Source organism: Danio rerio, chromosome 10 (genome assembly GCF_052040795.2).
Source record: "Danio rerio strain M-AB ecotype USA chromosome 10, GRCz13ab, whole genome shotgun sequence".
NCBI classification, from domain to species: domain Eukaryota; kingdom Metazoa; phylum Chordata; class Actinopteri; order Cypriniformes; family Danionidae; genus Danio; species Danio rerio.
In genome coordinates, this window is record NC_141030.1 from 6,115,771 (window position 1) to 6,142,904 (window position 27,134).

Sequence of the window (27,134 nt, forward strand, 5' to 3'; positions counted from 1 at the left end):
GGAATTATGGTACGTTTGTTGCCAAAATCTGTTTACTTTAGGATATTTTGACGAAGTGAAAGTAATGTAACACTTCCAAATTGCCCTCAGCACCTTACTCATGGAGGACTGTGAGGTATTTATGAGAAGAGGTTTTTATTCATGACAATATTTGAAGATGCAAAAACCTCTGAGGGCCATCTGAAATTTTCTTCCACAATGAAGCTTTTTCTTGGCCTCTTGTGTTTATGTTTAGTTATTTCTTGTTAAAAGCGATTAAATAATCTGTTATTTATTAGCCATATAAGTTAAATTACTGAATCAAGACCAGCGGTGTAAATTAACAAATTACAAATACTCAAACTACTGTAATTGAGTAGTTTTTCTCAGGAATTGTAATTTACTAAGTAGTTTTAAAATTGTGTATTTTTACTTTCCCTTAAGTACATTTTTAGTGCAGTATCTGCACTTTTACTCCGATACTTCAACCTGCAGACACTACTTTTATTATTTCTTGTCTATGGGGATTAGAAAAATCAGTCCTGTGATTCCTGTCCAATCAAATCACACATTGAAGGTAAATCGCATCATAATGAACCAGGATTGTCACGATATCGGAATTCGGTACAATCGATACTGAAATTTTTAAAACATCAATTTCCAGATAACATTTGAGCACTATTGTGCACGTTCTTGAACACCGTTGTTTTGCCATTGGGTTCACATGCTCAACAGAAATGACAGTGATTGGCCGTGAAGGTCATCCGTTCACCAAACTCACGGCTGTTTACTGAGTATAACCACAGGTACAAGAACACTGCAATGTTTCAATGTCACGTCGATATGACAGGGTATTCGAGTGTCATCAAGTGTCAGAATGTTGTGGGCCTGCCATACAGGAATTATGATTATGGATTATAGATAGCGAAATTTTGCGGTTTTTATTTTAGCATTTTTTATTAAGTATGACGGTCAAACATGAACGTGGTTATGAATATATTAAAACATGTGCTTGTTCGTTGTAAAAAATGACAAAATATACTAATTTGTGAATCTCCTGACTTCCGGGTGCAGCTATCCTGCCGTTCTGGCTGGTGTATTCTGGGAAATGTTCTTACCCCTTGGTTTCGAGTGTGGTCCTGAAAAATCTTTGTTCAAAGGCCTATCTACCCCTTCCCTTAGCCCTACACCTTCAAAGAGATTTGAGATTTTGGTAGGGGGAAGGGCTAAGGGGTAAAATTGGGATTGGGCCTAAGTAAGTAAGCCGACAGAGGCCTTTGGTGGATTTACAAGAGAAGAGCAGGCGTGAGAGAAATTTGAGACCTGAAACGCGAACCCAGGCTCATTCTGAAAACGTAGTCCCGTGGACGTTTCTGGAGACCGTGCAGTACGTCCTGGGAGGTACGTATTTTTGCATGTTTTTGCTTTCACAAATGCGCAAAAGGCAACTGTGTGTGCTTTTTCGCATCTCAAATGCCTCTCGCGCCTACGCTGTTCTCGCATGAACCCACCAGAGGCCGCTGTCGACCAACTGAATGACTGAATGATTGACTGGGTGACTGGCCAATCGGCAGACCTACTCTCCTCCTTCCCTAAACCCAGCCAATTTTACTGATTGACCCGCCTACCCACTTACTTCCTTAAACCCAATTGACGGTTTACAAAAGCCGTCCAGAAAAGGAAAAGCCCTCGTCTGATTTTTATTACGTTTTCGAATTTTACCACATTCCCACCCTGTTGTTCACTTGTTTATTTTATTTTTTGGATTCTGTTTTTGTCTTACCTGATTTCTGGAACCGCTCTTCCTCAGACTCGAACTGCTCTGTGTCTCAAGTCCACCGACGTACACGACGAGCTAACTGGACAAACTGATTGCGACAGGAAAGCCCTCCACACAGTGGTAAGTGGTCAGCTGGTAAGCACCAAAAGGAATGGTGTCATACTGCCATGTAGCGTTCGCTTAAAAAAATTTAATGCAACCATACTTACCTCCGGCTACATAATTTGCGGCCTCCAAAAACGTCCGCTGGACTACGTTTTCAGAATGAACCTGTGTTGGAAAAAGCATACAGTGATTGGATTTGCGAAAACAAAAACTGCAAAAAAAACGTAGCTCCTGTGACGAATTTGGCGCTCTCCAGAAATGTACATAGCAGTACGTTTTCAGAATGAGCCTGGGTTGGTATAACCTCTGGCTATTGTGAATAAAATAGTGCTGTACTGTAAATTCCCTCTTACATAATAAACCATTTATTAAACCTAAAATGTCTAAAATGAATACCCCGCGATCATATTTCAAAGACAATAATAAGTTATTACTGCTTGATTTTTAAACAATATCCTTTATTAACAGTAACAGTAAACAATCCGCATGTTCAAATGTTACAGTTCGACCATGTGCATAACCATAGAAAAAGATCAAATCTGTAAAATTGTATGAAAAAATAGCCTGTGTTTGAGACTCTGCAGGTTTATCAAACAGTGATCCGTCATCGTTTAAACGAATCGAAATGAAAAGTCTGAACAGTGTTGAAACAGGAATCTCCATCAGTCTGTGATTTTGGAGTGGCTCAGGGTTGTGAGGGGAGAAGGGCTGCGCTTTCTCTGAGGAGGAATGGCAGGAAGAACTTGAATGTTTCGTAAAGGTTCTCCTGTGAGTGGAGTCGGGAAGGAGCCGAGCGACGGGCTTTGAGGAACTCCGACTCGGTGCAGTTTAGATGCAAAAGGAGGTGGAAGTACAGCCAAACCCACTCCTACAGAGGATTTGGACTTCCTCACTCCCTGGGACACCTGGTCAGGTGGTAAGGAAACTGTGGACGACATTAAAGCAAAAACAGCATGGTTCAAAAACATATTTACTGTAAATACCTATTTTAATTAATGTGGAAACTCACAACTGCAACAAATAAAATCCTAATTTTGAGAATTTATTTTAGAATTGTAGGTTTATATCACTTATATACTTATATTGTTTATACTGTATATACGTTTTATATATTCAGAATTATTAGCCCCCCTTTGAATTTATTTAACTTTAAATATTTCCCAAATTATGTTAAACAGAGAAAGGAAATTTTCCCAGTATGTCTGATAATATTTTTTTCTTGTGAAGAAAGTCTTATTTGTTTTATTTCAGCTAGAAGAAAAGCAGTTTTAAATTTTTTAAAACCCATTTTAAGGTCAATATGATTAGCCCCTTTACGCTATATTTTTTTCAATAGTCTACAGAACAAACCATCATTATACAATAACTTGCCTAATTACCCTAACCTGCCTAGTTAACCTAATTAACCTAGTTAAGCCTTTAAATGTCACTTTAAGCTGTATTGAAGTGTCTTGAAAAATATCTAGAAAATATTATTTACTGTCATCATGACATAGATAAAATAAATCAGTTAGAAATGAGCTATTAAAACTATTATGCTTAGAAATGTGCTGAAGAAATCTGCTCTCCGTTAAACAAAAATTGAGAAAAAAAAATAAACAGGGGGCTAATAATTCTGACTTCAACTATATATATCAAACTTTAAAATATATATATACAGTTGAAGTCAGAATTATTAGCCCCCCTGTTTATGATATATATATATGATATGATATTTTATGTGAAGTGGGTAGTGCTGTCGCCTTCAGTTGGCATTTCTGTGTGGACTTTGCATGTTCTCCCCGTGTTTGCGTGGGTTCCCTCCAGGTGCTCTGGTTTCTCCCCGAGTCCTATGTGCTGTAGGTGAATTGGGTAAGCTAAATTGTCCATAGTGTATGTGTGTATGTCCTGGTCCTCCAGGTTGGTGATTGAACATTGAGCTAACCTCTTAAAAGCTAGATGTTACGAAACACCAACATGGTGCGGCTAAATATCAACTTCGATATAAATGGCCATGGAGTAAGTAAGTATAAATCTTGTGAAAAACACACAGAATAAAACTCAACTCAAACACTTAAGATGCAAAGAATGCTGGGAACTAGAAACCTGGTTTTGTTGCAAAGAATAAAAATGTCAGTTCAAGTAACTTATTTCTTAAACAGTATTTCTCACAACATAATAATTACTTATTTGCTAACAATAATGACTTTTTTAATATTTGAGTGAAATGAACTCATTCAACTGAATTTAATTTCACAGTTTGGTGTTACAGTGCATCTATCTATAAACTGAACATCTCGTGATTCTGAAAAAAAAAAGTTATTTTTCATGGTTATTGACTTTATGATGCTGTTTTCCCTGTTTTTAGTTTGATCTAGTTTTCATATGATCTGTTTCACGCCACTCATCTTTCCACATTTACATAAAAAAAGTTATTTATGAACCTTAAGCTGATATTTCAGGCAACTGCAGTCTTATTGTTTAAAATATAAGGTGTAAACATTACAAAATCAACCAGAAATTTCAAATTTTGTTTGTCAAAATTTGTTGTCACATAAATGACAACGCGAAGAAACTCATGCAGCCTTTACATCATCATGAATTACAACTAGACTTATGAGGCATGAAATTATGTTACAGTAGGATGTAAACTTACATCTGTGAGTGCAGTGGTCACGGATGGGAGCAAGACTGTTGCGCGTGAGAGCAGATTCTCGAACTCTCAGAGGTAAAAGATGATTTTGAGCTGCTTGGAGAAGAAACACACACAAAAAAATGCAAGAATCAATTTCCAAAGTTCAAGTAAGAATTTAAAGGCTGATATACTCTTTTATAACTGGATGTTTCTTCAATTATTAAATAGAAATGGCATGCTTGAGTACTTTTGAAATCTAAGAGAAAAACTAAAATTGAGTTCTATGTGTTTACAGATCGACGTTTAAAAACATACTTGCAGATACAGTAAAATATTACTCAAATAAAAGATCACTTAACTGTAACAAAGAAACATGAAATGCTATGTTTGTAAAATGTATAATTTATTCATTCATTTTCTTTTCGGCTTAGTCCCTTTATTATTCTGGGGTCGCCAAAGCGGAGTGAACCGCCAACTTATTCAGCACATGTTTTACGCAGCGGATGCCCTACCAGCTGCAACCCATCTTTGGGAAACATCCATACACACTCATACACTACGGACAATTTAGCTGACCCAATTCACCAGTACCGTATATCTTTGGACCATGGGGGAAACCAGAGCACCCGGAGGAAACCCACGCAAACACAGGGAGAACATGCAAACTCCACACAGAAACACCAACTGACTCAGCCGAGGCTCGAACCAGCGACCTTTTTGCTGTAAGGCGACAGCATTACCTACTGCGCCACTGCGTTGCTGAATGTATAATGTTATAGTATACATATATATAAAGCACGTTATCGGCATTAACATGCTGTGTTAACGCGAGTCTCTTATCGGCCGATTAAAAAAATATTGCTGTTAATCTATTCTCAAAGTTGGGTTGGGAGCTGGGTCTATTCTATGCAAGCTATGATGACTTTCACCTTGATATTTTATTGTGGATGTATACCTTGCCCAATTGCACTGTAGGCGCGTTGTTATTTTAAGGAACTAAAATAGACTGCTGAGCTGAGAGCAGGTTTAAAGTCCTGCGCAGAGCGCGTTAGTTGTGCGCCTCACTTACACAAATGAAAAAGAAATTAAGAATTAAAATAATACAAAAATTATTACTTTCTATATAAATATAAAAACCCCTGCCTCCATGCCTTCTTCATCTTGGGGGGCTTTTTTTAGTTTATTCATGACAACTTGCTTTGGATAATGTTATTATTAATAGTATTATTATTTGTTATATGCATATTTATATTTGTTTTATTAAAAACAAGCTTAGATTTGTCCACCTGTCAGGTTTAGACCATATGGGGCACAGCATGTTTTAGGATGTAACTCAGTTTTTTGACCACACATCATTATTATTGTTTATTTGTTCGTTTGCTGGAAATTAGAACTGAATTTAGAAATAGCTTTAAAGCAAATCTTCGCGCTTAACAAACAAAATGAATTATGTAGGCTTATGGATGTCTGTGCGTACAACACGTTTCCTTATCCACAAAGAGAGAAAGTGAAAGTAAAGGCAGATTGGAGAAGGCTCATTCTTTATCCTCTCGCTGCAGATGTTTAACTGTTTTCCTGCTAGTGAAGCGTTCAGTTGTACCACAAAGTCCGTCATGTAAATAGCAAATGAGCCATGGTGCGACCTAACGGACTCTTAAAGGGAATGGGAGATGAGACTCTGATTGGTTTATTCTCAAAAATAAGCTCAATCCTGTTAGTAAATAGCAAAAGTGGATTCGGACACGCCCTTAATGCTTTTGCGCCATGCGCTTTAGACTTTGCGCCTAGATCATTAAAATAGAGCCCTAAATGTCTATTTGGGGGTAAGACATGTACAGATGAATACATAATAAATTATAAATGGATTGATTAATAAATTGATTGATAAATTGTATATACAATAAAAAAGATTTCTAAAATAAAATGTTAAAAGTTACAAATGTTAGCTTAATTGAAAAATCTACCAACCCAAAGCTCTTACCTTGGTCGTTTCTCTGTATGTATGGGGTTTGATTGGAGCATAACACGTCTAAAGGGCTAGAAGATGCGTGCAGCAGCTTGTCGAGCAGCCGTTCAGACGGAGTTGAGATCCATGCTTTGTGAGTCAATATGTGACTGGACTCAGTCTTCCATCCATGCCCAATGGCTTTCTGCTCTTTACTTTTACCATCAAACAAGTCATGCTCGCTCTTGCTCTTCTGCGACCTGTGCGCTAAATGTCCGACCACGTGACCTCCACTGGTTCTGTGAGCCAGAGAGTTTACAAGCAAGGATTTTCCCAGAGTGATTGGTGGAAGACTCTGTGTGCGGATGGGTGGGAGAATTGGGAAGTCCTTGCAGGATGTGTCTTCAACTAGGTGCACTTTCTCAGAGTCGTTGGTTCGCTTTCTGGCAGTGGAGCTGTTTTCGCTCTCATCTCTGGAGAACGGCTCTGCCACACAGTCAAACATGGTAATGATGTCGTCCACTTCAGATGTCTCCTCTTTGAGCTGACATTCTTGACTCGAGTCTGTCTGCTGACAAGGGTGCAGATCTTTTTTCTTCTTGCTGAAGATGTGGTTTAGCATGCGAAACTTGCCCTCCTTGCGTATTGAAGGGTCGCTGTTTTGAGCATGCAGTGGCCTGCTGGATTCAGACCTGTGGACAAAATGATCTAAATGAATCTAAATCACACCTGCAAAGTGCTACAAATGCCATGGCAGGAAATTACCTTAAAATAAAAGCAAAAATGTGTACAGCTTTATACTATTAAATTGAAAATGAAGTGTTTAAAATGGCACTATGGCTTTTAGGGGAAATTGAGAATGTCAACACATCTATTGGTAGGTAAGTAATGTGTATTTATGTAGGGCATTTATCATGCCATACACCCAAAGCGCTTCACAATCATGAGTGGGTCTTCCCACTTCACCACCAGTGTGCAGCATACACGTGGATTATCCACAGGACAATGGCGCCAGTGCGCTCACCACACACTAGCTAGGGGGAGTGAAGAGACATTGATAGAGCCAATTTGGTGGATGGTGATGATTTTGAGGCCATGATGGGTAAGGGCCAATAGAGGGAATTTAGGCAGGACATCAGGGTTACACCCCTACTCTTAAATTCTGCGTTCACACCAGATGCGGAAGAAGCGTCAAGCGTGAGTGGTTTACATGTTAAGTCAATGCAAAGACGCAAATAGACATTCTGCGATGCAATAAGCGAGAATGAGCCGGCACGAATTATGCGATTCGCATGAATGAAGGGGAGTTGAGCGTTTTGTGAGATTGACACGATTTATGCTGTGTTCACACCAGACGCGGAAAGTGCGGATAAATTGCGCTATTCGTGCGTAAATCGACACATGAACATTTTGAGTTTACTAGCTTCATTCATACGTCAAATCCGCTTCATTTGCGCGTGATGTGCAGGGCTTCTGTCTGCCCGGTGACTCTAGTTTCGTTGCTAAATGGCTAACATGGATTTTATTGAGACAATAAATGTGTTCATGTGCTTTATGAAGGTTGAAAAACAGCGTTGATTTGTTTGGAGCTGTGTCTGAGGGTGCTTTCACACTTGGTTCATTTGCCTGGACCGTACCCAAGTTCGATTCCCTCCCGCTGCCACCTCCTCGGTTGGTTTGTGTTCACACTGTGTTTTTTCCTTCTGAACCCCGGTACGCTTGCGTCATCGAGCTGCTGTTTTGTTTACAGCCGTTGCTAGGTGACGGTCACGAAAGCAAGCGCAGAAATGGAAAGACGTCCGCACATCGCGGTCATTCTGCTTTTACTGAAGCTTTTGGTTTTGAACATACAGAAAGCGACTCGCGTCCATTTGCCGCAAAAATATTATAAACATTCAGAACATCACAGTGTCTGCAGAAGCTGTTTTTGGAGGAGACAAGCAGACAACACTGTGTATCACTGTGTTTGCCCTGGCTCAGTCCTGCGCGTGTCACCAAGGTACGAAACGTGACACACACACACATAGACATGAACGAACGTAATGAAAACGATAGTTTGTTGTACAGTTGGCAGTTCACTTCCGTGATTTGGTACAATTGCATTCACATCATAAGTGAACCATACCAGAGTTCGCATGAACCGTACCCCAGATCACCTCTTTCAGGCAGACTCGGGTACGGTTCACGGGTGCGCACTCGAGTTTATTAGACACGTTCACACTAGCTAAACGTACCATACTATGACGTCAAACGAACCCGGGTGCGGTCCAAAATGCTAATGTAAAAGCACCCTGAGTCCTCTAGGTCCTTTCAGAGGTGATACACAGAATAATCCTTTATTCTTTTAACTTTTTAACTTAAATAACTTTTTCAAATTTGTTTTCATGCTCAAGCAGTAACATTACACACTAAAGGAATCTTTTATCCTAAAAGGGACATTGGTTGTCTGCAACATAAATTAGTTAGTCTAACTATTATGCCAAACCATAAATTGTATGTTTGACTTAAACTGATGCCAAGTAGGGCTGTCATGCTAAAGGTGTCGTTTAAAAAAAAACATATAAAAGCAGTTCATGCTACTTTTAATACAGGCCAATTTGCCAAATTACAAATAAATATAAGTGAATTTAACACAGGTTTGCATGTTATTTTTGCTTCCTCTGAGACTGGGATTTGATGTAAAGATACATGTAGATATTACTCTATATACATACACTACTATAAAGATTCATGTTACAAATTGTAATTGCCTGATGAAAGAGGTGCAGAGTTCACCTTCTGTCATTTCAACTGGTTGTGTGCTTTCTTTGACAGATATTCTGAGCTGGCAGACGTGCTGGCAGAAGTGTGAGCACAGTATTTGGCTGGTTGTCTCACAGAGGTTCCCGGAGGATGTTAAGGTGCATACATCTTTCAATGCTTGTGCTTCATAAAACTGCAATGCAATGCAGGTCCCAAAGAGTTTTAAACTGCTTGGCAGGTTATGGATGGTTGGTGAAGGGGGCCCATTTATAATGTGGACGCAACACAGCAAGCTCAAATACATCAGCTCAGCCAGAATGCTAAATTCAAGGCCCAATGGATCAACGTTTTGGGAACCCATTAGGGTGTTTTCTTTTCAACTTAATCTTTGAGTCTAGTTTAGTCCACTGAAATTCAAGTCCCGTTTGACTAATGTTTTGTCTTGTTTAGTGCTCCTCCATGCTTGCCTTGGGAGGCGTAATGACCAATCTGTCCCCCAGGTGACAAGCATCAGTAATATAGAAGATAAATCAGGGCTTCCGCTATTTATATTAGCCAAAGTAGCGGTCTGCTGCCAGCCCTACCACTCTTTAATAACTGCTGCTTCACAGTTTGCACGGTCATCATTACTTTGTACCTACTATACTACAAACTGATTTGCTGTAATATCTAATTGACCCTTCATATACACATATAACTAAACAGGTACATTACCTGACAAAAGTCTTGTCATAGATTCCAGTTAAAAGAACAACAAATAAAAACTTGACTACTAGTTGATCATTTGGGGCAAAAAATCCAATGAATCATCTGTTGAACTGCATCCCAATCATCACAGATACTTCAGAAGACCTATTGGATCCTGCATGGACCCAAGATTCTCATAGAAATCAGTCATGTTTGGTGATGGAAAATTCATGGTTTGGGGTTACATTCTGTATGGGGGTGTGTGAGAGATCTTCAGAGAGGATGGCAACATCAACAGACTGAGGTATGAAGACATTTGTGCTGCCCGTTACATTACAAACCACAGGGGAGGGCAGATTCTTCAGCAGGATAGGGCTCCTTCTCATACTTCAGCCTCCACATCAAAGTTCCTGAAAGGAACGAAGGTCAAGGTGCTCCATGATTGGCCACCCCAGTCACCATATATGAACATTATTGAGCATGTTTGAGGTAAGATGAAGATGAAAGCATTGAAGATCCAAAGAATCTTGATGAACTCTGGAAGTCCTGCATGAATGCTTTCTTTGCCATTAAAGATGACTTTATTAATAAGTAATTTGAGTCATTGCAGAGATGTATGGATGCAGTCCTCCAAGCTCATGATGGAGTCATACACAATATTAATTCTTTTTCCACTGCAGCATGACTTTATATTCTATACTGGACGTTATTTTTTGTTAGGTGACAAGACTTTTGTCTAACCAAATTAAAAATCAAGCCATTATATTTTATTGTAGCAAAATAAGTGTAATCTAGAGGCCTTTGTCTTTCATATAAGCCATTCTGATACCAAATGATCAAAATAAAGTCAAGTTATTATTTGTTGTTCCTAAAACTTGGATAGGCGACAAGACTTCTGTCAGGTAGTTTATAGTAGAGTAAGCCAACAGCTACCCAGAAAGGCCAAACCAGCAACCTTCTTGCTGTGAGGTGACAGTGCTAACCACTGAGCCACCATGTCATCTTAAAGCAATATTTGTTGAACTTTTATTTTTGATCTGTCGTGTTTATATATGCTTATAATTTATATTTTATACAGCTACACTGCATAAATAAAAAATACTTCTGAATGAATGAAATCTTTCCAAACAGAGCTATTCAAATCATTTGATGAAATGATATTCATATCACAACATATATTGCAGCAAAACAAAATATCGCAATATCAGATGCTTCCAATATCATGCAGCCCTACTGCTAACACATACATTTATTTGAGAATTTGAATAAAAATAAAAGAAGAAAACGCAAACCTGTTTTCCGTGGAGAGCAGTTTGATGCAGGCCGTATGCCCGCAGTACATGGCGTATGTGAGGGGTGTATTCTCGTTGATATCTCGAGGGCTGGGCTCCACTCCCAGCTCCAACAACACCTGCACACAGTCATCTTTCCCTGCTGCAGCGGCCCAGTGAAGAGGGGTCCTGACAGGAAAACACACATTGTGTAAAATAAAAAATAAAAACTGGATGTGTTGGGTTTATAAATAAGAATATTACATCATTACAGTAAACAGGACTATTTTTACTCCCCGCGTTTGCGTGGGTTTCCTCCGGGTGCTCCGGTTTCCCCCATACGTCCATAGACATGTGGTACAGGTAAATTGGGTAAGCTAAATTGGCCGTGGTGTTTGTGTGTGAATAAGTGTGAATGGATGTTTCCCAGTGATGGGTTGCGGCTGGAAGGGCATCCGCTATGTAAAAATGTGCTGGATAAGTTGGGGGTTCATTCCGCTGTGGCGACCCTTACATTAATAAAGGGACTAAGCTGAAAAGAAAATGAATGAATGAATGATGACTGTTTTTAAAGGTGCCATAGAACGGAAATCGATGTATAAGAAATAACTGACTAATCCGCTTGTTAAGTGTGATGTCACTTGAAGCGTGGCTTAAAGAATTCTCACTCACTCCCAGCTGAAATAAACATCTTTACTACTTCAATTGAAAATATTTCTACTCAATTTGTTAATATATTTTAACAAAATATTACATGTTACTGTACCTTTCATCCACATCTAAGGCTTGCAAGTTGGTCTCAGAAATGCGAGAGAGTTCATAGATGATGTCACTGAAACCGGCAGCGGCAGCGATGTGAACGCAGGTCTTCCCGTTCTCGTCATCGTAATTGATCACGGAGGAACCCAGATTATGCTCAAGAATGAGGGAACACATCAGCCGGCTGCCACTCTGACAAACAGTTAAAAACAATGAAACATACATTAATAACCTACAAGTAGTGTAAATAAAAAATAAAAAACATTGTTCACAATAAATGATCAATGCCTTCATCACTACAAAGCAAATAGTCCCTTTACTGCATCATTAGCATTTATCCAGCAAAATAACATCAACGAGAAAACAGCTGTTAATAAAACCATTCCAGTCAAGTCACACTATGTTTATTCATATAAAACCTTATATAGTTCATTCATTCATTCATTTTCTTGTTGGCTTAGTCCCTTTATTAATCCGGGGTCGCCACAGCGAAATGATCCGCCAACTTATCCCGCAAGTTTTTACGCAGCTGATGCCCTTCCAGCTGCAACCCATCTCTGGGAAACATGTCTTTGGACTGTGGGGGAAACCGGAGCACCCGGAGGAAACCCACGCGAACACAGGGAGAACATGCAAACTCCACACAGAAACGCCAACTGAGCCAAGGCTCGAACCAGCGACCTTCTTGCTGTGAGGCGACAGCACTACCAATCTACCATAAAGTAGTTTTACAGAATTAACCCTTATGTACTGTTGGGGATGTTTTCAACCACTCTAGTATGATTTTGAGTCTTAATTTGGCCGTAACCTTTTCTTGGTTTCAGCTAGCAGAATGATTTTGGCAAAAAAAACAACAACACTCTGAGCAAATTTATTAGCCTTTTCGTTATGTTTGGTATGAAAACATCCACGGATTTGCTGTAAAAATATATCAGATCTTTTTTTTTTTGCATAAATATATTAATCAACCTTAGTCCTGATTAAAACTACTAAATTGCTTCGAAAACTACATGATTTTAACTCTTTTATTGCCAAATTCATATCATGTCACTGATTTGCTGAAAACCCCCCACATAAAATTCCGTATTTTCAATAACAAATTTGATTTATTTTTCATTTTTCAGTCTTGGACATGTTATGCAACGTTGCCTTTGATGCAGTGATTTCAATTAATTATAATTTTTTATATATAATTTTTTTATTTTTTTGGTGGCTGTTTTTGTCCCATTGACTTCATTATAAACAAATATTTTATAGCAAAACCATGACACCATATAATCAGCCATTTTTGATTGTTGGTGGTTTTTGTCAAATTTGTCATCATCAGTTGGCACCATTAACCCTTTAACCCTGCATCTACAAAAAAAAAAAAAAAAGCTTGGTTTCTGGATTTTATATGGAGTAAAACAGCAAATTAAAGTGTGAGTATGTGTGTGAGAGTGTGAGAGTAAACTTTGCGCACTTAACTTGATGTGCCTAAGAAATGGAGTAAATAAAAACAAAGACTGTATTTATGCACCATCAAATGTGGTTATAATGGAAGTCAATGGGGCAAAACCAGCCACCAACAGTTAATTAAGGGAAACAATTTAAATCTAACAATGCATCAAAGCCAATGTTGTTACTAATCATTCACATGTCCAAGACTGATAAAAAATGTAAATAATCCAGTCCACGATTACTTTTTATATTGCAAATACGTCATTTTGTGTGTTTTTTTTTCACTAAATCAGTGACATCATTTGTAAACTTGGCATATAAAAAGTTAAAATCCTGTTATGAAAACATTTGGTAGTTTTGATCAGGACTGAGGTTGATTAAAAGATTTATGCAAAAGAATTGAAAAAATATTTATCTTCCGCATTTTTACAGCAGTTTAATTTAGTGGATGTTTTTATCTCAAACATAACAAAAGGGTAGTAAATTTGAACAGTGCACAAGGGTTAAACATGGGGGAAAAGAGTCACACCTTGGTGTAATAGCTCAAAGGTGTTTAAGAGTTTCCAGAATTTTTCAGACTGCTAAAACTTACTCCAAACAAACTTGTGGTTGAGATATCATCAAAGTTTCACTTGAAGTATATTGGAGTCTTCCCATGTGAGAAAAATCCTACAGTAATTTATAGTAAATACTAAAGTGATTTTGAACCCTACTAAAGTGCATTATAATGTTTATATACAGTTGAAGTCAGAATTATTAGCCCCCTTTAAATCTTTTTGTTTTTTAAATATTACACAAAAGATATTTAACAGAGCAAGGAAATTTTCACAGTATGCCTGATAATATTTTTTCTTCTAAAGAAAGTCTTATTTGTTTTATTTCGGCAAGAATAAAAGTAGTTTTTAATTTTTTAAACACCATTTTAGGGACAAAATTATTAGCCCCTTTAAGCTATATATTTTTCGATAGTCTACAGAACAAACCATCATTATACAATAACTTGCCTAATTACCCTAACCTGCCTAGTTAACCTAATTAACCCAGTTAAGCCTTTAAATGTCACTTTAAGCTGTATAGAAGTGTCTTGAAAAATATCTAGTCAAATATTATTTACTGTCATTTTGGCGAAGATAAAATAAATCAGTTATTAGAAATGAGTTATTAAAACTATTATGTTTAGAAATGTGTTGAAAACATCTTCCCTCCGTTAAACAGAAATTTGGGGAACAAAAATAAACAGGGGGGCTAATAATTCAGACTTAAACTAAATATATATCATATAGTACTTACAATCCTTAGCTAATGAATGCTATGCATATTGTAGTAGTAACTATAGCTAACAAATACTATAGTATACTTGTTTTTACTAGTATTAAACACCCTATAAAGTTGTAGAAAACAATAACTGGGTAATTGTTTATGTCGCTAAAGTTGTTGTTGTGTTAGCATAGCATCTATAGAGTAGTACAAAAGAGTATTCAAATATTTTACAAATAATATTTTTCATTTATAGTATGGTTCAAAACACTCTAAACTAGTATAGTATAGTTTCAAAATGACTATTTAACAATTCCCTTTGGATAAACGTGTGTCTACTAAACGAATTGCTATGGAACAGCTCACTACTGCCACCTTTTGACCCAAATCTGCACAGACTGGAGCCAAAAGGTGGGAAAAAAAGAAAGTGATCATTTTTTTCTGTTAAATCAGTCATCATAAGATCAAGATTGGTACCTGCACAGCCCAATGCAGAGCTGTTTTAAAGTCCTTGTCCACAAGTGTTGGATCAGCTCCTTTCTGCAGCAGGGCCTGTGAATGCTCTGGTCGGTTGTGGAAACAAGCCCAGTGAAGAGCCGTCATTCCCTGCCAAAACACAACCAGATGTTCACACTGGAACTGTAGTCACAACCTCATCAATGGAAACAGTTAAAGGCATGGTTCAACCCCTAAAAATGGAAATCACATCATCATTTATTTCAGTTTCAGAACACAAAAAAAGATATTTTGAAGGATGTTAAGGGAGGAAAACTCCTATTGACCTCCATAGCACTTGTTGTTCCTACTATGAATGTCAGTGGCTGCTGGTTTCCAACATTCTTCTAAATATCTTCTTTGGTGTTCAATAGAAGACAGAACTTCTCAAACGTTTTTAACCACATGAGTGTAAGTAAATGATGAGGATATTTTCATTTTCAAGTGAGAATTGTACATTTAGTTTAATAAGAGCTGAAATACAGCTGCTCAGAATCACCTCATTGTCTTGATGATTGATTTCACACAGTGTTGACTGCTGTAGTAGAACAGCCATGAGCCTTCAACAGACAAACAAAACATGTTTAGTACTTAATAAATGCTGCACGTACAATCATACTGATGAATCAGTACCCTGATAAATCAAAGACTGTAGGTAAGTAAATACTGCCGATATTTAGTTCCATGTTGATGATTTCAGTGATGAATGACTATCATGTTCATAACATACATAAACAAACTAAAATAAAAGTTTACATTTTGGCTTTCCATCTTTGAAATTTCAGTGTTTTTTTTAATTATCGTCGCATATATAATTATTTTAAATTATTAGTTTTCTGCTAATTGAACATTGGCTATGTTTCCATTCATGTGTTTCTGTGTACATATTAAGATATCATAAAGAAGAGAGTATTGTTCATTTATTTTGTGATTGTATTTAAACACAATTGTTTTGGTGTGATCTTTTCTTTTTGTTAAGCAGAGTACGAATATTGCATTGCAATTTAAAGAAAAAGATGTTTTATTTATTTATTTTATTTCATTTTTTTGAGAATACAGTCGACTTTAAAATTTGGCATATTGTTAATTTGCTTATTATACATGGAAAATGTTTTATTCATAAATATAAATGGGCAGTGAAAAACCCTAATTTTACTCACTTTAACCAGTTAAACTCTGCTATTTAGGGATTTTTGCCTGGATTTTGCCTACCCAAATTTAAAAGCTTCCCAAATCCACATGCAGAGGTGTAAATGCAAAAATCTGGTATAATTTTAAAGGAAACCCTTTGAAAGTCTTTAAAATAACTGTATATGTTGTGTGTGTTATATAAACACCTAAAAAAGGAGGCGCTTTTTGTATTTTTTTTTAATAAACTCAAATTTGAAAGTGTACCTTTTAGGTTCTGTGTGGTCTAGCTTGCTGTAATTAATTTTGGTAATTCCTGCACATGTCTGTAATCATAGGACAAAAGAAAAATGTCTCCACCATAATCTATGCAAAAGTTATTGTATTCCAACTGATGAGAGGTGCTGTATAAGCCACAGGGAGCGATCATTGTTTTCATATTTCACTGTTCTTTTGTTTGATCAAACATAATTCACTATGTTGGACCACATCAGACATATAAAATGATTACTTATGCACATCCCCTCAAAAACAGAGGAGAAATGGCCCTGAAGCACACAGCATAAGGTAAGAGATGACAGCTGTCTGTGCTATCTGGGGCTGCTTTGTGATCATAAATGTATTGTTTTCACTTCTGCGCCATGAAAATACCGCAATTCATTCGGCAACTATTTAATATGTGAATATAATTTAGTAAAAAGAATGCTAGAATGGGAATAAACAATATGATTAGACATTTAAAAAAGCAAGCGTTTGCTCCATGCTTTAAATTTCTGTCCAGAAAGGTCGTGTTTTGACCTCGATGGGTTTCACGCAGTCAAGTGATGCAATTTCGCAGGTCAGAGTTCACCAAGCTTGAACTTTGCACCGCAGCAACCTGCGAAACTTAATGCCTGACTCTGCATTTCTGGTCTGACGCATTCGCGTGCGTATGAATGGAAGTCTATGGGGAGAAAAGTCAAGTGTGAACGCAGCTTTAGGAAGGAAAGAGAGAAGTTGAAGATTACACCCTACACTGTTTGGTGATTCAAGTTTTTCTATCATTTTTACCCCCATTTATTTGTTTTTAAATTGCATTATGGGACCTTGATCTTTCTTCCAACAACTTTTATCCTTTGAAAAGTTTGAAAAGGTGACTTTTATTAACATTTTTAATAGTTTAAAGTGATATACTGCCTGGGTTTGTGTTGTACATTATGGTACAAAATTCTTTCAGTACATTTTCTATTATTGTCCACTTATTTCTCTCTATATTACTTTTTATACATTTTTTCAAACTACTAAAATGTCAATAAAGGTCACTTTGTTAAGCTGAAGAGTTGAATTTACAACATCAAAAGTCGACAGAGCTGAAATCAAGGCAATTCACAACCGTAAATAAACAGGAAAACTCATATGAAATCACAAAATATGAAAACTGTTAACAACAAATCATTCTTACAGTGTTCACAGATTTGCATTACAAAAAAAATCCAAGGTGAATGTATTGCTTCTCATGTACAGGTTTTTTTTACTGTACTACTTTTTTATGTGGTTGACCTGTTTGCAATATGTTCTGGTTATCCTTCTTACCTGAAGTCTGTTTCAGCAGTAGCAGCATGTATTGGCAAGCGTCCGTTCTTATCAGGAATGTTCTGTTTTGCCCCGTTACGAAGCAGACACACACAGCCTTCCAGCCAGCCCTGCAGGAGAGAAACCACGCCAGCGAAATTACAGTCAAAGTCGACTAAAAAACAAGCATTCATTCTGTGGCTAGCACTGGAAGCGTGAAACTCTAAAGAATCACAATCCACTAGTGGTGTGACCAGACGCTTACTCCACGAGACGAGACACGAGATTGGGTTCACAATAACGAGACAAGATAAGATTTTTGTACTATTTTTTGGAATGCTCAATAATGCAATATATGAGTAGGAAATATATAAATGTATGAAATATAAATAAATATTTTATTCACCAAAAAAATAATCACAAAATGCAAAACAATTTAGGTGCTTTTTAAAATCAACTTGTTAAATTTTTATTGTTTTAATGAATTATGCCATAAAGCAGTGGTTCCCAAACCTTTTTTGCCAGTGACCCCCTTTTCCCACGGAAAATACTGTAATGTCCCCTTTTCCATTTAATCACTCATATAAGTTGCAGTAGGTATGACAAAAAAAAGGTTGTTTTCAAACAAACGGTATGTTTATTACTATATCTAGATATGCACAAATAATAGCACCTTCCAGTTTTGGGGATGAGTCGTCTGCATATGTCTTATTAATTTGGACAGCCTCATGCATCCGTTGGCAAGAACTTTGCCACAGGTAATGCACTGTAGCTAGGTCAGGGACTTTTTGCTCCGTGAGAATGGAATAACCCCATAGTTCAGGTAACTATCTATGTATTTTCTGCATTTCGTGTTTATTGCTAGTATTGCTAATGCTGTGACCCGAAATGTTTGGAGCTTCCTCAACTCGGTCCAGTATGCTTGGGTCATTATTATTAGCTGCTGAAGGTGAATCAGAGTCTTTTCTGTGGAGGGAGAATTACAAATTTGTCCATTTTTGCTCAGCCAGGGGAGAAAATGAACTAAGGCAACATGATTTTTCTCCTAATTGCCCACTCCTAATTTTTTTTCTAAATATGACGAGACCTACCACAGAGCTTGCTGAGGCCCCCTTGTGGGCTGGGCCCCCCTGTTGGAAACCGCAGCCATAAAGGACATGCAAATGATGCAAAACATATTGCTATAAACTCTACTGAATGGACAAACTCTGAGCTACTGGATGTGAGTATGAAGTATGAAGAACCTCTGGTGGTTACTAAGGTAATAATAATAATAATAATAATAATAATAATAATTATCCATCACCAGTGTGCAGCATCCAGCTGGATGACATGACGCCATATTGCGCCAGACCGCACACCAGCTGATTGGTGGAGAGGAGACAGAGTGATAAAGCCAATTATGGAATGGGTTAGGAGGCTATGATGGACAGAGGCCAATGGGCAAAGTTGGCCAGGATGCCGGGGTTAAACCCCTACTGTTTTTTGAAGAACATCCTGGCATTTTTACAGTACACAGAGAGTCGGGACCTTGCTTTAACGTCTCATCCGAAAGACGGCACTCACTGCGCAGTACAGAGTCTCCATAAATATAGCTGCTGACGTGTTGTTAGGTGGCTGTTAAAGTGTCCTGAGTGGTTGCTAAGGTGCTAGTAGGTGGTTGCTAAACCAAAGGCGTTGCTAAACCAAAGTAAAGTTGAGTATTTGCACAGTTTACATGAACTTTTGTGCTAATTTCTTAATAATAAAAAATACAATCTGCTGGGGAATGATCGAGGCCTTAGTTAGGCTAGTGTTTGTTATTCAGCAATATTTAAATTCATTAATTTTCTTTTTGGGCTTTATTAATCCAGAGGCAACATGATTGTTCTCCTAATTGTCCACTGCTAATTTTTTTTTTAAATATGACGAGACCTACCCCAGAGCTTGCTGAGGCCCCCTTGTGGGCTGGGCCCCCCTGTTGGAAACCGCAGCCATAAAGGAAATGCAAACGCTGCAAAACATTTTGCTATAAACTCTACTGACTGGACAAACTCTGAGCTACTGGATGTGAGTATTAAGTATGAAGAACCTCTGGTGGTTACTAAGGTAATAATAATAATAATAATAATAATAATAATAATAATAATAATAATAATAATAATAATAATAATTATCCATCACCAGTGTGCAGCATCCAGCTGGATGACATGACGCCATATTGCGCCAGACCGCACACCAGCTGATTGGTGGAGAGGAGACAGAGTGATAAAGCCAATTATGATATGGAGAGGGTTAGGAGGCTATGATGGACAGAGGCCAATGGGCAAAGTTGGCCAGGATGCCGGGGTTAAACCCCTACTGGCATTTTTACAGTACACAGAGAGTCGGGACCTTGCTTTAACGTCTCATCCGAAAGACGGCACTCACTGCGCAGTACAGAGTCTCCATAAATATAGCTGCTGACGTGTTGTTAGGTGGCTGTTAAAGTGTCCTGAGTGGTTGCTAAGGTGCTAGTAGGTGGTTGCTAAAACCAAAGGCGTTGCTAAACCAAAGTAAAGTTGAGTATTTGCACAGTTTACATGAACTTTTGTGCTAATTTCTTAATAATAAAAAATACAATCTGCTGGGGAATGATCGAGGCCTTAGTTAGGCTAGTGTTTGTTATTCAGCAATATTTAAATTCATTAATTTTCTTTTTCGGCTTTATTAATCCAGGGTCGCCATAGCGGAATGAACCACCAACTTATCCAGCATATGTTTTGCGCAGCGGTTGCCATTCCAGCTGCAACCCATCACTGGGAAGCATCCATACACACTCATTCACACTCATACACTACAGACAATTTAGCCTACCCAATTCACAAGCACCGCATGTCTTTGGACTGTGGGGGAAACCAGAGCATCCGGAGAAAACCCACGTGAACACAGGGAGAACATGCAAACTCCACACTGAAATGCTAACTGACCCAGCTGAAGCTTGAACCAGCGACCATCCTGCTGTGAGGCGAACATGCTACCCACTGCGCCACCGTGCAGCCTCGATATTTAAATTGATGTCAGGAATTAAAACACTTTAATATGCAGCTCCTGTGTGTGTTCTGTTTACCAGGTATGTCCCGAGAGAGAGGGACGTCCGTCCACAGGCGTCTTGTGTGTTGATAGAAGCTCCCATCTTCAGCAGCAGCTTCACCGTGTCCACCTGCCTCCCAGACACTGCATGCATCAGAGGTGTAGAGCCTGCCATTCAGACACAAAAACAGTCCATAACATAAAATGTTTGCCAGCTCTACTGTAAAGCCCTTTATAGTTCTGAGGGGGGTTTCCTCAAATGGCAACATTTTACCAGTTATCTTTTGAAACTAGGATGCCTGGTCGGCCCATGTGTGTGAATTATAAAACTTAGTCCACATCAAACAGAACTAGCTGTGTGAGATTGTCTTCCACAGATCAGCTTGTTTAACCCATATACTGTACAAGATATGGGTGTGGTATTCGTGACGTGACCTATAGGTTTCTGAAGAACCCAAAAGAAGCTACCAGTAAAGCTGCGTCCCAAATCGCATACTTATGCACTATTCTACGCCATTTGGTAGTATAAATAGTGCAAGTAGTGTGTTCACACTGAAAACTCAAAAAATCATCAGTGCACTTTAACTACCCGGATGATGTACTCATTCAGCCGCTAAAATGAAGTGTGTAATTATGGACAGTTCGCGCACTAAACGACCGCAGGTTTGCTTACGTAGCGGAAGGGGCGGAGCTATTGGGCGCACATGTTGGATAACGATTTATTTTGGATAGTAAGGGCAAAATTCTCCTACTAAAGTGATTATAGCGCCTCCCGATGGTGAATGCGGATATACTCACGGCAGGTATTATCTAATAATTTGGTCGTTTATTTCACTGATTTGGCAACCGTCAAACGTCATCAGGGAAACGGTTTGAATTTCCGCTTAGTAAAAAAATTAGTATGGCATTTGGGACGACACTACATACATATACTATCCTGTTGATTGTGTAAGTGCATAAGTACATAGTGCATGAGTGCATAGTGTATAGTGTGCAATTTGGGACGCAGCTTAAGTGTGGCCAACTGTGTTTACGTGTCATCGCACTGACCGGGGGACACCAAACAAGGGCAAACAGGCAGAGCGTGAGCGGAGTGACAGACGCCTGTTGACATTTTGCTTAGACTGGCTTTCCTATGGGAGAAAAGCTTGCGACTCGTTTGTGTTCTGACCATATGTACTTGGTTGTACACTATATCAATAAAGCGTTTAGACTTTTAAAAATACTGTTGTAATACACTGAGCCACCAAACATTGTTCTTATGACGTTTTTCCACAGTAGGAAAACCCGGATTACTTCCAAATACTGCAGATATAGTCTGTTCTAGTAAATGCAAGGCTATTGATGAAATCCAGGCATAAAACTGTATGACAACGTTTCAGATGACTGTTTTATAGCCTTCAGGTAATCAATCTGTCAGATTCTGGAGTGCTTTACAGGTCTAAAGAAAATTATAAATGATAAATGCATTTATAGAGATGGTATACAAGTATATAATTTCACTCACATGGGAAATCGAGGACATGTGAAAGCTTTGTGAGCACAATTATGTGCACACAGCATGCCATATCACCTGATAATTGTAGGAATTAATTCCAAAAGGCAACTGACAATGTAAAGCCACAGAAACCAAAACAAAAATACGATGTATATGCCGAGTTCAGCAGCTAATCAGCCGGAATCAGCTGCGGTGACTTGACGGCGTCCAGCGAGACCTAGCTGTCACTCAAGTGGCCACACCCTTAATTATGCAGACTCAATAAAACCGAATATAAAGGAAGCAAAGTAGTTCTAAAAAAATTCACCCCCCTCACAGTTGTCATGAAGGGTAATATTAGCTATATGAACCAAAATTGTTCTTTGTACCAGGCTGTAAACACCTTTTTTCTGCTGTAAAGTTGGCCATTTTAAAAGTGTAGTCAATAGAAATCTGCTCTATTATGGAGCCAGGACTAGCGGAATTGCGACGAATTGCAGTTTCAGTTACTTTCGTATTTGCTTCACGAGGGAGAGCAGGAGGTTGCCACTTGGTTTAACCGCAAATATTTAATCCCAAACATTTTTGAAATGTGTAAAAATAATCACTCAGCTCAGCACAATTCCTCTCGAAAATTTCCCTTCAGCACAATTTCTCTCACACTATATGAGCCACAACCATTTGAGCATCAATGATTTGCAAGCGACGTCTCCCGATGAGAAAAAAAGTTGTGTACAACCAAAGAAGTAACAGTAACTGAAAAACGTAACTGCACAGTCACAGCCAAGCTTTGCACATTTTAAAATCTCTCCACGACTTCCCAACAAACCAAGAGAACTGAACTAAAAGAGTGAACACAACCCTAAATTTGTGCTTCATTATCCACTTCATGATCACAAGGGTCAAACCTGGGCTTCAAAAGTAGAATAACAGTTCACAGAGTTATGTGAAAACTACCTTCGCCATCACAGCACTCGAGGATGGAGGGGTCTTCTCGTATGACAGTGGTCAGCGTGTTGACGTCACCGTTCGCTGCTGCCTGGTAAACCACATTCAGATCAACCTCCTCAGCAGCTTCTGGAAGGAAAATGCATTAAATTTGATCATTTAAGATAACATCAGTTGGGCATAAAACTCAAAAAATTAGTTTTGCTGATTGTTTCAACTATTTAATTAAAATGAGCTGAATAATCACAGTTCTTGAGGGTAGAAAATCTTTTTTGTGACAACTTAATTGTTTTATGTTTAATCCAGTGGTGATTCTAGTTTAAATGGCACCCTGTGTGAACCACCCGAAACATACCCCCTCCCCATCCCCCAAGAAATAAAGACACTATGTGGTTGACTTTATATATATTGTAAATATTTGAATATTATATATATCTATATATATAATAAACAATTTGTAATATTTATTAGAAATAAATAAATCTATTTAAATATATTTATAATAATTATTTTAAATGTACATACTTGAAAAAAAAATATATATAATATAAATATATATATATATATATATATATATATATATATATATATATATATATATTTTTTTTTTTTTTTTTTTTTTTTTTTTTTTTAGGGTATATAGGCTAATGTTGGCATTAGTATTTTAATATTCAGCTTCTCTGTCACCTTACGCTCATTTTAATTTTTTTCTTATTTTTTAAGTATTTTTATGTTTAACAGAGCTAGGAAATTTTCACAGTATTCATTCATTCATTCATTTTCTTGTCGGGTTAGTCCCTTTATTAATCCGGGATCGCCACAGCGGAATGAACCGCCAACTTATCCAGCAAGTTTTTTACGCTGCGGATGCCCTTCCAGCCGCAACCCATCTCTGAGAAACATCCACACACACATTCACACACACACTCATACACTACAGACAATTTAGCCTACCCAATTCATTTCTTTCGGATGCCCTTCCAGCTGCAACCCAGTACTGGGAAACAACCTCAAATTAATATAAAATTTAGCATTTTATTTCATGGCCTGTTGAAATTCTTGATTCTGATTGGAAAGTTTGCATTAAAATAATTGAATGCACAGGTAGATCACAGTTCGAAACAAATAGGCTACCCTCAAGCATTTGTAGTAACCTTTTTTGAGTAAATTGTATTGACATTCCATAAGTGTAAGTGTTTTAAAGCCTTTATTCACCCTTACTCTATAGTCTCGAAAACACAGACATGTGCTTCACCAGGGAACTGATATCGACTACCTCACTAAACTGCTCAAAAATATTGGCAAAAAGGTAGCTAACACATGTTACTATGAGCTATTAGATATGCCAGTGTCATTTACAGACGCACCCAAGATCTCTCTCACATGTGCACTCTGTAACTCTACCTGTGACTGATTCAAAGCAGGAAGATCAAGCGTGTTGTAACGCTAATATTGTGCGATACTTGTTTTAACTTGTTTAAATTTTGACCATAGAATAAATAAAATAATAATAACTTGCCGTGCATTAAAGGATTTTAAATGCACTTTGTGTTCTTCTCAAAGGGTGGCTGTTTGCATTTACGATCATTTAAATTTATCCCTTACTTATTAAAGTCAATTTTTTACTATTTGATTTAGATGTATAGTGAAAAAAACAAATATTGTAATTATTTACTTAGTATTGTGATATAAATAGAATTTTTAATTCATAGTGTATCATTACGCCACTATACACTGTCGCTCAGTGGTTAGCACTGTTGCATTAAAGCAAGAAGATCGCTCGTTCGAGTCCTGGCTGGGTCAGTTGACATTTCTATGTGGAGTTTGCATGTTCTCCCTGTGTTGGCGTGGGTTTCCTCCGGGTGCTCCAGTTTCCCCCACAATCCAAAGACGTGCAGTACAGGTGAACTGAATAAACTAAATTGTCTGTAGTGTATGAGTGTGCATGGGTGTTTCCTAGTTATGGGTTGCAGCTATTTAAAAAACATATGCTGCATGAGTTGGCGGTTCATTCTGCTGTGGTGACCCCTGATTAATAAAGGGACTAAGTTGAAGGAAAATGAAGGAATGAATGTTTTATTAACACATGTTTTATAATATTAAACAGTTCAACCAGCATAGTTTTGATTATTGCTCAAAATTGATTTGATTCTTCGACTTCAATAATAGAAAATCTCCACTGGAAAGATCTGATCTTTTATAAACCCCTGTTGTCAACGACTCCTTCAAATAATTAATTTCTAAGGAGATGTACAGTGGAATCAGCACTGATGAAATGAACCATACTGAGAAATCATTACAGGTTTGGCAACCACTGAGAAATCAGACGTTCCTTTGGGTTTCTATATATTGTCTAGGGTGCTTGTAGGATGTTTTGCGCACACAACAACACAGAGAACATGCTGACAGACCTACAACACACCTCATCATCCCCTATTACACCTACAGCCCTTCCCATCTTCTGGTGATTTACCTACAGACAAACAGATGGCAACTCTCACATCACGATAGCAAATGATGGGCATTGGCAAAGCCCGTTGATAACATTACCATGGCAACAGTGGCAGCGGCACTAACCCCTTGTTGTTATCAGTGTGTGTGTGTGTGTGTGTGTGTGTGTGTGTGTGTGTGTGTGTGTGTGTGTGTGTGTGTTTTACCTTTGTGCTGCTCAAAAACAGATGAAGAGTTGAACTCCATAATAGATCAGATGCCGTCTTCAGAGAAATCCCTCTGGTGCCCACGACATGACTGACCGCTCACAGCCACCCCAATACGGAGGGGAAACCCGGAGGAAATGGACAGACACGGTAAAAGAGAGATGGAGAAAGGGATAACAGTGTGGAACGAGCGGCTGAGAGCGGGGTTGGAGGTGTCGCAGATCCGCTAGCATCAGTTCCTGGAGGCGGCAGGTGGAGGAGCAGCACCGTTTGATTTGGCGTGATGTGTGACGGGAATCACACTGAGCATGTGCAGAAGCAGCACTTGTCAGCCTGCTCGGAAGATTATATATGGTCTTATTTACACAAAGCAATATACAGAGCTTCTGAATGTGGAAGCCTAAATAAAAAGATTAAATGAATAAAAGAAAGGCAATTGAATTGTAATTGCAGTTTAACTCGCATGCGTGAATGGATAAAAGAGGTTTGCTTTTTTGTTGTTGTTTTTTTTCTTACTTTCCTTCTATTTGTATGGGATTTCATTATTAGAGAATGACTGTTTTGTCACCTTTTATGTGTTTATATATTATAATAAAATAATATAATTTTTTTCTATTTTATTTTTTCTATTCTATTGTTTCTATTCTGTTCAGTTCTATTATATTGTCATTTGTTCTATTCTATTCTGTTCATTTATATTCTATCCTGTACTATTCAATTCTGTTTTATTCTATTCTGATTTATTCTATTCTGTTATATTCGATATTGTTGTATTCTATTCTGTTGTGTTTTATTCTATTCTATTCTGTTCTATTTTATTTTATTCTATTCTGTTCCATTCTGTTCTATTTTATTCTATTTTATTTTTGTATATTCTGTTCTAGCCTCGGCTCAGTTGGCGTTTCTGTGTGGAGTTTGCATGTTCTCCCTGCGTTCGCGTGGGTTTCCACTGGGTGCTCCGGTTTCCCTCACAGTCCAAAGACATGCAGTACAGGTGAATTAGGTAGGCTAAATTGTCCATAGTGTATGAGTGTGTGTGTGGATGTTTCCCAGAGATGGGTTGCGGTTGGAAGGGGATCCGCTGCGTAAAAAACTTGCTGGATAAGTTGGCGGTTCATTCTGCTGTGGCGACCCCGGATTAATAAATGGACTAAGCCGACAAGAAAATGAATGAATGAATGAATATACTGTTCTTTTTTATTCTACTTTATTTCGTTATAATCTGTTCTATTCTATTCTGTTTTATTC

General features: G+C 38.0%; 1 protein-coding gene across 2 annotated transcripts; it reads right to left on the reverse strand.

The window, feature by feature from the left end:
- Positions 1 to 2,301: 2,301 nt before the first annotated feature.
- ankrd55 (ankyrin repeat domain 55) lies at positions 2,302 to 26,206 on the reverse strand. Of its 2 annotated transcripts, none has more exons than XM_087270118.1 (11): positions 25,887 to 26,206; positions 23,239 to 23,358; positions 20,842 to 20,972; positions 17,775 to 17,884; positions 15,574 to 15,634; positions 15,057 to 15,185; positions 11,890 to 12,074; positions 11,145 to 11,312; positions 6,460 to 7,115; positions 4,500 to 4,589; positions 2,302 to 2,789 (listed from the first exon to the last, which is right to left on the reverse strand). In XM_087270118.1, the coding sequence occupies exons 1-11, from the start codon at positions 25,924 to 25,926 to the stop codon at positions 2,527 to 2,529; spliced, it is 1,953 nt and encodes a 650-aa protein (XP_087126244.1). In that variant the 5' UTR covers positions 25,927 to 26,206; the 3' UTR covers positions 2,302 to 2,526. The 2 variants fall into 2 exon arrangements, with proteins under 2 accessions (XP_087126244.1, XP_087126243.1); XM_087270117.1 differs by having other exon boundaries at positions 4,500 to 4,592.
- Positions 26,207 to 27,134: the final 928 nt, after the last annotated feature.

Bases quoted from the DNA above. Each gene is read 5' to 3' on its own strand.
- ankrd55 (XM_087270117.1), bottom strand. From the start codon at position 25,926: ATGGAGTTCAACTCTTCATCTGTTTTTGAGCAGCACAAAG. The intron at 15,635-17,774 runs GTAAGAAGGATA...TGTCTGTTGAAG, and splicing joins ACTGCTGAAACAGACTTCAG to GCTCATGGCTGTTCTACTAC. The intron at 2,790-4,499 runs GTAAGTTTACAT...TGTCGTCCACAG, and splicing joins TGACCACTGCACTCACAGAT to TTTCCTTACCACCTGACCAG.